The sequence below is a fragment of the Chaetodon auriga genome, chromosome 1, assembly GCF_051107435.1.
Source record: "Chaetodon auriga isolate fChaAug3 chromosome 1, fChaAug3.hap1, whole genome shotgun sequence".
Classification (NCBI taxonomy): Eukaryota; Metazoa; Chordata; class Actinopteri; order Chaetodontiformes; family Chaetodontidae; genus Chaetodon; species Chaetodon auriga.
Window position 1 is genome coordinate 4,950,481 of NC_135074.1, and position 13,162 is coordinate 4,963,642.

The window sequence follows — 13,162 nt, forward strand, 5'->3', positions numbered from 1 at the left end:
GCATAGGCAGCCCTGCCGTTTCCTCGGCGCAAGACATCACTGCAAAGGCACACAGCAAGAAACAAAAAGGGGAATTAAAAGCTGTCTGATTTACTTTTTTGCAATGCAGTTCTCTCTCCTGTAGATGCCCCATTGGTGGATTTCTTTCAGGCTTCCCGTTAATTTGCCTGAAATTTCATACATCTTTCCACACTTAAAAATAAATAAATGGGATAAAGACATATGGGCTTTTTTAGTTTGTGTGTGTGTGTGTGTGTGTGTGTGCATGTGGGGTATGAGTGTAAAAAATACTGGAATAGTTTTTAGTCATTTAAGAGGACAGGGGGTGTAGAGGCAGGGGGGCGAGGGCGGGGTGGGGGGCTTCAGTCTATTAATAGTTGAGTCATCAGTGCCTCAATGTTCTGAAATGGCAAATTGTTAGATCCCCAATGGTGATTATTACTTGCTGTCAATGACCTTCATAACAAATTAAAATTATGCGACTGGGACAGAGCGTGCTCTTTAATAGGCGTTATGCGTGGGATTGTGTGTGTGCATGTTACTTTGTGCATGTAAATGTGTGTGTGTTTGTATGCGTGTGGCCAGAGGGTGAAGGCCTCTAGCATTTAAAAACTCCCCTCCCCACTGCTTAAATTGGGGCTTTTTTCTCATTTATTCTTAAAGTGTGGCTCTATCTCTTGTGGTCATTGTCTCATGTCCAAACACAAAGACACACTCGTACACACACACACCGGCAGGATGTTTGCAGCTACAGTATAAATCTTTTTATTTCATTTTCCGAGACACTGGACAAGTTCATAGAAGAGGAAAACGGGACACGTCCTTGGTTTCTGGATTTACTGCCTGACCAGGCTATGGTAGGAGCGATAGTCTCTCTCTCTCACCCACACAAACACACACACACACACACACACACACACACACAGTATGTATGCATGGCGTGAAGCAGATTTACCCACTTTAGCTCCCTCTCCACAGTGGCCTTGTTAAAAGTGTTCATCGCCCCTTGTGGTAATATATGTCTTTAAGTGCACATTTATGCTCCCGAGCTATTGATCACTGTACATTCCCCACCCGATAATTACTCCACCTTAATATGCACCCTTAATGAGGCTTAATTGATTCATTTTCATTGATGAAGAATAACGCCACTAATGGCTGCGGTGTGCAGAGCATTGATGCCACGTACAGTATAGACTTCAACCAGTGCCAGGTGGATTGAGGGTGGGATACAAGTGGTGGTACTGTAGCTGAGTTTGATGATTGGCCCATTGTGCTTGCTGTTGATTTAGCATGCACGAGAATGAATAGGAAATCAATGGTGGCTCAGGGAGGAGTTCTACTTTATTTAGTGTTAAAGGGGCAGTGCAACAGAGTGGTCGTCGTTTCAAATTGTCATCTTGCTATACGTACAGCAGCTGGAGAGCGTTTGGTAGTACGTGCTTGTTCCGTTTTCCTTTCATTTCATTTCCTAAAATTCCACCCCTTTCCTTTCTTTTGCCGATATCCAGTCATGTCCTATCCCTACTTGTCTCTTTCCTCCCTCTCTTCTTTTCTCATGGTGTCACCTCGTCATTTTTCTTTTAATTGTTTATGTTTTGTTTTATATTAGCATCACTTCTTCCTCTTTCCTTGTTTCATTGAATTTTGTTATTTTCTTTTCCTTTGGTTTATTTCCTTTTCTTGTCTTTTGTTTCCTTTTCTTTCCCAATATCCTGTCGTGCCCTTTTCTCCTCTTCCTTTATTTTTTTGCATTTCTTCCTTTCTTACCTTCTCACTTCTCCTCTTCTTTAGTCTAAACTTCTTAGATTTGTCTAAATTCCTTTCTTTTCTCTCCTGTCTTTTCTTCTTTCCCAGTTGCCCTATCCTGTCATACCCATGTCCTGTCATCTGTTTCCTTTCTTCTTACTTTTCTAATATTCTTATCTTTTTCCTTCTATTTCCTTTTATTTCATCCTTTTTACCTTTCCAGTCATTTGTTTTCTTTAGTTTCTTCTCTTGTCATTTCTCTTCCTTTCCTTTCCCAGTATACCGCAATGTTCTTTCCACCTTTCCCCTTTCCTTAAATTCTTCCTTCTCTTTTTTCACCTTTCCACTTTCTTGTCTTAAATCCCTTCCTTTCATTTACTTCCATTTCTATATCCATAGAAAGCCAGCAGCATCCCAGTAAAAGAGACAGCGACCTAGTCATCCTTCACTAATGGTAACCACACCACTTCCTGCCAACACAGACTGAGAGGGGGCATGATGAATATACACCCTGATTATTATAGCACTACACACACACACACACACACACACACACACACACACATTGGCAAGTGCACCCTAATGTGTTTGTCTGTGCGTTTGTATACACACAGACAAACACATTAGTAATTGCTCTTGTCTTCATGTCCTAAAAGACACCCACCTCTGTCCCCATCTGCCTTTTGTGCTCTCATGCATACATGCAGACAGTGGTGGACATCACACACATAAACACACACATACACACGCACACACACTCACACACTCATACACCCTCAAGCATCATCCACAGCCTCTCAACGGGACTATGATCACCCTGCTAGAATGATAAAGTTAGTGAGACATCAGTGCTCCCTCAGACATTTGTATGTGCACGTGTGTGTGTGTGTTTGTGTGTGTGTGTGTGTGTGTGTGTGTGTGTGTGTGTGTGTGTGTGTTCATGTTTGTGTGTGTGTGTGTGTATGTCTTTTTCCAATGCTCTTTGAAGCCTGAAACAGACTTGAGGAGGGGGGAAAACAAAGGTGGGCCAGTGCCAGGGAGAAACTTATGGCACCATTCCTCTTCCCCTAGCTGGGCAGAGGCATAGCCTTTACTGAGGGAGAGAGCCACCTTCTGTCAGTGTGGGAGGGGGGAGGAGGAGGGGAGAGAGAGGGATGCAGGGAGAATGAGAGTGAAAGAAGTAGAAAGAAAGAAATGGAGAAAAAACAGGCAATGAAAAGCATCCCAAAAAAGAAGAGGCACTGGTCAAGACTGTCCATCATCTCCATTATCTCCACCTGTGTGGTGATAGGAACTCAGGTTTGGCCTCTTCAGAAAGGAAATTCATTCTACAGATTTTGTAAGGCATCAGCTAGTGTTAAGGCTGCATTTTGAGAAAACTGTTTTTCTTTTTTTCTTTGGCAGCAATGCCCTTCACCCGATAGTTCTGGAGGAAAAATCTTCACAGCATGAAGATCACTCCCTGAATAGATACCCTGAACTTCCACACCCCCGTCATTCAAGACAGTGCTTCAAACAAATAGCTTTAACACAATTCTGCACAATGGAAACCACTACCCTTTCATTACCCAGGTTGAAAAAGGGAACTATTTCTCCTCCTGTTTTTCCCCTCATCCTCTCTTCTTTTTTTTTTTTTTTTCCTCCTCCACAACTCCAGTTTTAGTGCGGGCGTTCACTAATAAATATAAATGTTTGTGATTAGCATCTCTGCAGCACAGGTGCATGTTTGTTGCGAGGGGAGGCTTGTTCATTAATTTTCAGCCATGAAAAGTGCAGCGCGCCATGAACGGAGAGTCCAAATCACACACACTGATAAATGAACGCACAGATTGTTAATGTACCATTGTAAGGCTGCTGCCTCCACCAGCTTTGAAAAAAACAGGGCCTGCTGCCAAAAGCAGGGCTATGAGCGCACAAACACACACACATAAACACACAGTGGGTCCGAGAGGTGTGGCAGGACGCTATTCAGAGGTGTAGATTAAACTGAATAGAGCTTTAGAACGTTGTGTTTTTTATCCTTACACATATAGCCAGGGATTATTTAGATTATATAGACAAGACACCCCCTGGTGTGTGGCCTCTGGCTTGCATTGTCTAATTAGATTTGGCCGAACTGGTATCTGCTGGTAACAACAGCACTAGGAATCTTGTGTCCTGGTATAAGGGTGTGTTGGCACACACACACACTCGACTGTGCGGATTGGGCCTTTGACATAGAAATATTTGGTGCTATAAGTGAATTTGTTTGGGATTGTACCAGGATCGCACACCCTGCATAAAGCGGTAATTTAGAAAACTGCGTTTTTTTTTTTTTTTTTTATTGTCATCATGATGGCCATAATCATGATTTCATATCTGGATTAACACCCATCAGTCTGGGCTGACATATTTGCTCAGGCGTGGACACAACACGTGTGCATTATCAGAATCAGCACATACTGTATATTTTAATTAGATAATGCATGCTAAATCTAGAAGCGATCCTCAATATGTTTTTTTTGAGATACGGTCGCAACTGTAATGTTCACAACAGGAGAGAGAAATACTGATGAAGAGTAAACAAAGAGAAAATAAATAAAATCTGCCTCAAAATGGGTTGTTTTTCAGGAGCTGCAAAAATGTTTTAATAGGGGACTGCTGAGCACCTGCCTTAAAATGTCGTTTCAACATCTCCCGAATGCCATTTTGCTTAATTGACTTGGAAATGGCCCAAATGTATTGCTGAATGCGATCTAATTAATATTAATAATAAATGCCATTATTAACATCAAAGAACATCTGGTGCCCCTGTTTACCCCACCGCCTTATATGTAACACATTCTGCTGCTGTTTTCATCTCACAAACATTGCGCGGGTAAACAACAACTTGCATCTCTTTTATTTTTATTTTTTCACGATTTATTTGGTCTTTGGTCTTATTTCTGTTGCTCGGCGGGGTCAGTAGTAAAACAACAAGTATGCAGTGAGGATGCTGTGTAAAATTTGGAGCACAGTTGCTCTTTTCTGGTTCCCCCTCCTCTCTTCTGCTTGTTCTTCTTGGTCTAGACCTGGTTGTTGTAATACCTTAGAGACTTCTCAGATCCCTGGTGTACCCGCTTTGAAAAAAATATCGAAAATAAAAAAACAAAAAAAAACAAAAGCATCTGCACACTAAAAGAGCCTTGCATTAGGACTTTCTCAATGCCCATAAATCATGGACCAAATAACTTTAATCTAAAATTTCATTAAGTAGTCCTTGTCAGGTAGTAAAAGGAGGGGGATAATGCAGTGGTGTTTAATGATAATTGGTGTTTGGTTAATAAATTCTGCGAGTTCAGATTACGTTTTAGCAGTGGCTGGAATGCTAGCATCAGCAGTGTAACTAAACCTCAAATTGATTAACTCGCATGAACCAGACGCTCACAAAGATGGCAGTGGTCCAAATCAAAAAAAGAATGAGAGGGGAAGGGGGTGTTGGGAGGTGGTGTGTGTGAGTGTGTGTGTGTGTGTGTGTGTGTGTGTGTGTATGAGAGAGAGAGAGAGAGATAGAGAGAGAGAGAAGGGGAGGGAGAGAGGGAGAGCAAGCGAGCATCAGGCCGGATGGTGTTGTGTTGCTCTGGTGTAAGGAAATCAAGTCCCCCCGGGCGCATTTTTAAAAGCCTAATGCCTTTCAAATGATGTCATCACATTTTACTCTTTCTCTCTTCCCCTCCCTCCCTCCCTCTCACCCAATCTCTCTTAATATCTTTCCCCTTTTCAAACTGTTTCCGTCAATCACCCCCTCCCTCCTGCTACCCCCAGTTATTTGGCTATGGGGAGAGGCCGGCGGGCTTCGACGGGAGTCACGTGACGCATTAGAATAATGGCCGAGCAAGAAGCAAAACATCTTGTGTTTTTATGACTGATGTGCTTTTTTCCCCCCCAGTTTTATTTCCTGAAAGTGATATCATACTAATCAAAACCACAGAACGTTTAGAGTGCAAAGTGTGATTGAAAGAGCACCATTAAGGAACTGGCAAAACCCCTCCCCCCACCAAGCCGCACCCCCAGCACCATACGCACAAACAATCATTGGCTTTGCTGTTTATTTTTGCTGTTGTTGATGATTTTTTTTTTTTTTTTTTTTTTTTTTTGTCCTCCAAACTGGGTGTGGTTGCTGTAAAGGAGTAGGCAGCGTGCCCTATCCCAGGGGTACCCGCATGAACACTGACACACACACACACACACACACGAGCACACACACACACACACAGATCCTTATCAATTTATATATTTGTCACTCAGTCGTGGAGGCTGCCCTGGTGGCGTATCCCCGCGGTGGATGCATCGGTCGATCCGTTGCAAGATCCTGGTGACGTGCGGTCGGAAGGGAGTGAGGTGTCTCACACGCACACACACACACACACACTTACACACACAGTTGCACTTTCGCACACAGTTTCTCAGAGGGGAGTGTGAGTGCAGCAGACAGCAGGCAGAGTGACTGATACTCAGCCTGCCTCCCAGATGGCCTGCTCAACTCTGCTCCAATCTGATCTCAGAGCCTTTGTTCTGGCATGTTCCATTACGCCGCTGTGACACCAGTAAAGGCAGAGGGGAGAGGAGCTGGTCTCAGATCAGATATAGCTGAATTATACATGTATTTCTCTTTTTTTTTTTCCTTCTGTGATATTCTTGTACTAGCAGTCATAGTTGTGCGTATGTCATGTTTTATCCCGGGGTAGAGGTGAGTTTCATAGACGACAGAGTAAAACTGTTTGGATGTTTGAGTCTGATGGGAGAATTTGGGCAAAAGGAAGTAGTGGTGGCTTCAATGTTTAATTGGCATTCTTTCCTGATTGATGATATGAATTATGATCTTTTTGGGGGATTAGTGCCATAAAATGAGGTTTGGCTGAAATAAAACATGTAAATTCAGCGGCGGCCTTTGACACTCGTAACAAATTTAGATGCACTGGTGTGTAAATAGGCATCTTTTATTAAATATTAAAAATCTAGTGATACTACACAGTGCTTTTTGTCCTGTGATACAATGAAGACCAGTTAAAGTCAGATCCTGGAGAACATGTAATCATTTTCTTATGTTTTCTGTGTATGTTTCTGTAATTCATTGAATTTTTATTGTATTTTCATTAAACATTTCTTCAGTTTAAGGCAGTGACACAACTCTACTGGCCATCAAAGTGGCCCTCAACAATTTTTATACATATATTTTTAGTGTCCTAAAGGACGGCCTTGTGGCAGTTTTCTCTCTTTGAATGCATAATTCTCATAATTCTAGCTAAACGGTCATATTTAAAGATTCTAAATATAAGTGCAAAAATGTCAGATTGTATAACAGTGTGAGCAAAGTGAAAGCAGTGGCTGGCCTTTACAGGCTTTTACATAAAAAGCCAAAGACTCACCTGTTACAATCACTTTAATGCTGCACGTCCTACAGTGAATCTTCTTTGCATGAAAAAGAAAAAAAAGAAAAAATGAAAGATGGGGAATGAAAATCAATACTCGGAGGATAGTTACAGCTGGGTGTCAACAAGCGATCGAGTCTTTCCCCACATCACACACCCAGCTGTGAACGATGATGCCTAATATACGGGGTGACCTTCAAAATGTCATAAATGTGTTGTGCAATAAAGTGTCAATATTTGTGGTTATATGGAGCAGGATGACTTTTACAGTAATTGGAACAGCCGCATTAAAAGCTGTGGATCAGTCAACTGATTAAAGACAGGCATGCTGGACACCCAGCTAGTGACGTGCATTCTCAGACGTGTGCGTACCTGTGGGTGTGCGTGTGCATGCACTCACATCACATGCATACACAATCAGGAGAAGAGCAAGGAAGTACGCCCAAAGTTCTGTTTTACCTTTCTTTGTAGTGTGTACAATGTGTGTGTGTGTGTGTGTGTGTGTGTGTGTGTGTGCGTATAAATGTGTGAAGCCCATTTATTATTGAAGGGCTGTTATATGCCAGGAGAGCACACTCTTATCCTCTCAGTAGTGTGTCTTCCTCTTACAGGAGCACTATTAACCCTGGCACACAAGGACATGTGTGTGTGTGTGTGCGTGTGTGTGTGTGTGTGTGTGTGTGTGTGTGTGACAGAGAGACAGAGAGACAGACATGCAGAGCTTGTGTATGTGTGTGTGCTTGTTTGGAAGTGTGGTCTGGTGTTTGTCCTGCTTCTAATCTGTGTTTTGGATTTTTTAATTTTAGCCCCATCTGGGGTGGGCAGGTGGGCCACTGTCTGTTACACGATCTGGGGAATCTTTGCCAAAAAGGGATCTGTACAGTAGACCGCTCAAAATATGTTTATGAGGAGGCGACTATGGCTACAGTATGGTGCAGTCCTGGACCAAGCACTGGGGGAATTGTACTCGCTTTTATTTATTTATTTTCTGTCTACAGGCCATCTTTTAAATGCATTCAAATGAAAATGCAAAAGAATAGTGTGGGGGCGCATCTGATGTGTTCACGCAGTACTGAAATTATGCAGGAAATTATATTTTCACCTGTGATATTTTACATACAATTTGTGTTTAGCCTAATTTGCATCAAGCTATGCGATGTGTTGTATCATCCAGGCCACAATAGTCATCGTGATATACAGAATTTCCTTGAAAACGCTGCAGTTTTGAAGTGGATTTAAGGACATGAAATGTCATTTTCAATGTTCCATTTGAACAACTCTACAAATTTTATTAGTTGCCATTTAAATTTCATTTTTGATGGACCCGTCTCCAGTCCCTATCATTATACACGTGGAAATAATGGACGACCGTGTTAAACGCCCCTCTGTATAAGATTTTTCTTTTTTTCTCGGCCATCTCTTCCTACTTCTCTGTCTAACATCACATCTTGTGTAAAATTATGTGAAAAGCAAGATAATTTTAATTCAAGATCCACAGTTTAACATCTGCTTTTAAAACCTAACTGTCTCCTGGCTTCTTTCTCCTCACTAGTACACAGAATTAAAGCACACAGTTGCCAAGCCCAAGTAGAGGCAGCTGGTATTTAGTATCTGAGTATTGTCACAGACTTACATTTAGGTTGCCTTTCAGTTTCAGTTGTGATAAATAGCCTTCAGCCTGATAGCAGCGTCGCTGAATGGAGTTGTGTGTTTAGTGTCACTGTGGAAGAGGACTTGCTGACTTGGGTCTTTCCATTCTGTAAACCTTATTTGACTCCCTGACAGAGGAGGGGTGGAATCGGGCGGGGAGGAGGGCGACAGAAAAGAAAAGATTAGGCTACTGTTAAAAAATGTTCCTTATTGTGCGGCATGGTTGCCTAAGTGGGTTGCTCGATTTTGATTCTTTTTCTTTCTTTCTGGCTCCCCCCCCTCCCTCCCTACGCACATACCAAATCATGTGCCAGATTGGAAAATAAATAACATTTTTAACTCTATCCATGCTTCTTTGGGTCACATGCATAGTGACAAGCTATATATATATTTACCATGGAGGCCACAGAATCTGTGTGTCTATGATGAAATAAAGCCATGACTACCACAGACAAAATCAGTCATGGTTACATTTCCTCTGTGCATCCGGCAGTCTGTGCACTTCTTTTCTTTCACCTCAGCAAGAGAGAGATCAGTGTCAATGTTGCTTACAACTTCAAAGTTCGTGACTTCTCACGCTGGCGAGTTCCGTTGCCTACCAGTACGCTCAGATAAATAAATGTTGATATAGATACAGCAGCCTGCACAAAAAAAGAAGCAAAAAACAAACAGTTGTGCGGTGTGTGGGTTGATGTTGAACCTCCTGCACAGTGACGTCCATCAAATGCTATTGGAACTGGTACAGATATTTTTAATTTAACAGCTACAAGATACAAGACATATCAAGCATCTGTTGTGTATTCTTTTTTGTTTCTTTCAAGTTTTTTTTTCCCTGTGTTTTGAACTTAACTGTGTTGCTCAGGCCTTTAAATTCTGCACTCATGACTGTCAGCACATCACAGGCTTTTAACCATCCTTACAACAAGGCCACTGTGTACAATCTGATGATGACACCTTCACCTCAGATTATGCTGCTGTCAACACATTCCCAGGTTGTCGTCAGTCATTTTAGATTCATATTCAGGAGGTGATTGTGTTGATAACAGACTGCTGTTGCACTAAACTGTGCATCATCGTTTTTTGGCGTGCGGAGGAAGCGGCAGAGGGCGGGGTCAAAACCGTTATCACCCTATCATATCTCTGACAGCTACCTGTCAAAATCAGGTCGCAGGAAGAGATGCGAGGAGATCCTGCGATGCTGACATAGCCAAATGTATCTCTGTCTTTTTTCTTCTGTCTGTCTTATTTTGCATTGTTAATTTTCACTGCAATCCAGCATATGCTTAATAGGAATCATGATGATAGAAAGGATAAAAAAGAAAAACAGGGGGAGAAAGGAGAGGCGGTGGTGGTGCAGGTGGTGGTGTTGAGGGTGTGTGTGTTTGAGTTGGGGGGGGTGTATCTCAGGACTATGGTGTTTCTAAAGAAACTGAAAAGCTTATGAACTGTCAGCGTTCTGTCAGGGAGGAAAATAGCGCGGCCCGTGAACCCGTTTGATGCGTTTGACTTTGTGTGGCGTTCGCACATTTGAGCAAGGGAAACGTGGGACAATGAGAGACAGACAGAGGAGAAGGGGGGGGAAAAAAAAAACGTGTTGTGTTGTAATGTGTGGAGGGCTGGTTTGAAGTGGCACTCACCACACCTTCCATTTGTCTCTCCCTCCTTGTGCTGTCTCTGTGCGTGCTCCAGATGTTGGGGAGGACTTGGGGAAGGCAGCGGGGAGCATTCAGCCGTCTCTGTCCCAGCATCGTGAGCGGAGTCTGGCCTCGTCCTCCAAGGATTGCCCCTACTGTGGCAAATCCTTCCGCACCTCCCATCATCTCAAAGTCCATCTGCGGATACACACAGGTCAGTACATCCACGGATATCACTTCTGCAATTCATAGATTGCATTTCTCAGGCAATTAAACATTTATTATGCTTCATGCAAAATTTACTTCACTACTTGTACTGACATTCCTTCTGGGGTTAGCCTGACATATTGGTTTATGAATATTGGCCTAATCAGGTATTGGAGTCTATCTGCATCTGATATGATGGATACGATGCAAATTAATTGATTGCATATTAGTTTTGTACTTGAGACTGCATTTGTTGTCTCTGTCCTCCGGCCACACTAAAATCTATTATGTTAAGAGAAATTTCAAGAAAGGGAGAAAGAAAGAAAAAAAAAAAACCTGCTTACAGTACAAACTACCTCCATCGTAAGTGCACAGATGGTCACAGTTTCCCAAATCACAGTATCACAATGTCCTGAAAATAAGCAGTACCATAAGAACCCAGTGATCCCAGTTCATCAGTAACACATACTGTAATTCTCACCTCGATCATTATCCTGTTTAGTCCACAGATATTTTCTGTGCCGTCTTAATCAGATGTCTGACTGCTCTGCGTTTTATTCAAGTTGACATAAAGACAAATAAATAAACTATTTACATGTAGGAATACGCGTTTCCTGACAATGTCCCTCATTGAAGCTTAAGGCCGTTATTATTCTGTTTCTTCATACACATCATTTCATTGAGCTCTAATTAACACAACAAGGGTTCAGTGTCCTCTGATGACATCACTCAGAGGGCAATTTCACACTCGCTAACTCTCAATAACTTTCAAGCCAAAACAAAGCCAGCCTGTCCACAGTTTAGGGATATGCGTGAGAGGATGTGTCTAATAGATTTAGCTTTATTTTTCAGTCAAGCATCCTAACCCTCTGAGCTCTGCCCATACATCTCACCAACCGGGACTCAGGCGCTTCTGTGACAATCTGTCCGCTGGTTGTTAGTGAGAGGTTACGGCTGCAGTCAGAGTAATGATGTGGACTGTGGACAGTAGCCAGGGTTCTAACCCTCTGCAAGGTACAAACGCCCCACTGACTATCCAGGTTAAAGTCACAATTAGACCACACAGAGGTCACCTTACAACAAGGACGCCTGGTTCTAGCTGGTGGGCCTGGTGTAAGCGTAAGTTTGCACGGTGATTTTCCGCCTCTGTGTTGGTCTCACAGGGACTCAGTGTTCCTAAACTGGAAAGAGTAAATTGTGATATTTGGAAAACTTCCAATCAACGGTTAAGGTTAGGAAAGATTGTGGATATGGAAAATAAATATGGCTGAGGCATGGTTAGGGTTAGGCAGCATACCAGCGCACCACCCTCCCACACCCTAACTTTCCACCCTGCTACATGAAGAGAGAGAAAAGCAGAACACCATCACATTTGTTTGGAGGCTGGAACAAGTCTGATTCTACCAACACTTCCCCAAGCAGAGAAATCAGGCATTTTTGCTTCCTAATTGACTTAAGCAATGAAAAAAAAATGTTAGTAATTGTTGAGAAAATGTATATTGATTAAGTGCAGGCTATTCACTTGGTTAGAAGAGCCATAACTGAATGTTTGCAGGGAGGAAGTGAGTGAGCAGCATTTGTCCAGTCAAAGCGTTCTCCAGCAAGGCATTACGATCCTCACCTGGAAGCCTGCTGTGTCATACAGACTCTAAAGAGTACCTCATGCATCTGTACAAGGGTGTGACAAAGTGTTGGGATCTGATGCCCTGCGAATGAGAACGAGTTGGGATACCTGTAACTGACAGTTAAAGGCTTTAGTGATTGTTCAAAAAATAATATTTCTTTCAGAGGTGTCTGTAGGGTTTTTGATTTTTAGTATATTTCACAGTGAGTATAATGTCACATTTGATACAAAGACTTTGCTTCCCTGAAAATAGAATAGATTTTTGTTAGTGTCACAATCATGTGAACAAAAATACAGAAAAAAATCCTACTTTTTAGTCATTTTACTTTCTGTCTGTCGAATATTTCTACCCCTCAATTCCTCAAGATGTTCTTGAAAAGCTGAGTCCAACCCTCCAGATCTTTTTGTTTCATTTCATCAGTGTGAGTCCATTTGCTTTCCTAAAAATACAACGCACAGACTGTACCTCAAATCTGGAAAGGAACGAGAGGAAAAGCTTTGTACTGTAGCATTCTGGTCTAAATTCACATAATCAGGATCCCCTCGTTAAATAGTGCATCCAGGTCACGGCCAGGGTTGGTGGTGGTTTTTGGGGGGCATCTGTTGTCGGGTGGTGAGAAGGGTGAGTTATGTCTGCTTTGAGTAGTACAGTAAGGATACCCATGAGGGCCATATTTTATCATGGAGGAAGCAGAGACCTCAACCCAGGCCTGGCGTTAAATCATTTGGCAAAACACACACAGACGAGTGAGCCCATCTAATTTCATCCACATTTCATCCACACTTATCCATTCACATCGCAGACATACAATAAAATAAAAGGCTTAATCCTGAGCCCTCTGCATCCACGAGCAAAAGTCGGAAAAGTTACTAAGGATGTTGTTTTGTGGAATGGAATGTATCTCTGG

At 42.4% G+C, this 13,162-nt stretch overlaps 1 protein-coding gene across 6 annotated transcripts in view; it reads left to right on the plus strand.

Moving 5' to 3' along the window:
- The window catches only part of znf536 (zinc finger protein 536), a 234,253-nt gene that overhangs the window by 137,578 nt on the left and 83,513 nt on the right, over positions 1-13,162 (plus strand). For all 6 annotated transcript variants that reach the window (XM_076733827.1, XM_076733745.1, XM_076733908.1 and 3 more), the window contains one exon: positions 10,479-10,637. In XM_076733827.1, the coding sequence (XP_076589942.1) occupies positions 10,479-10,637 (159 nt within the window). The remainder of the gene's footprint in view (positions 1-10,478; positions 10,638-13,162) is intronic.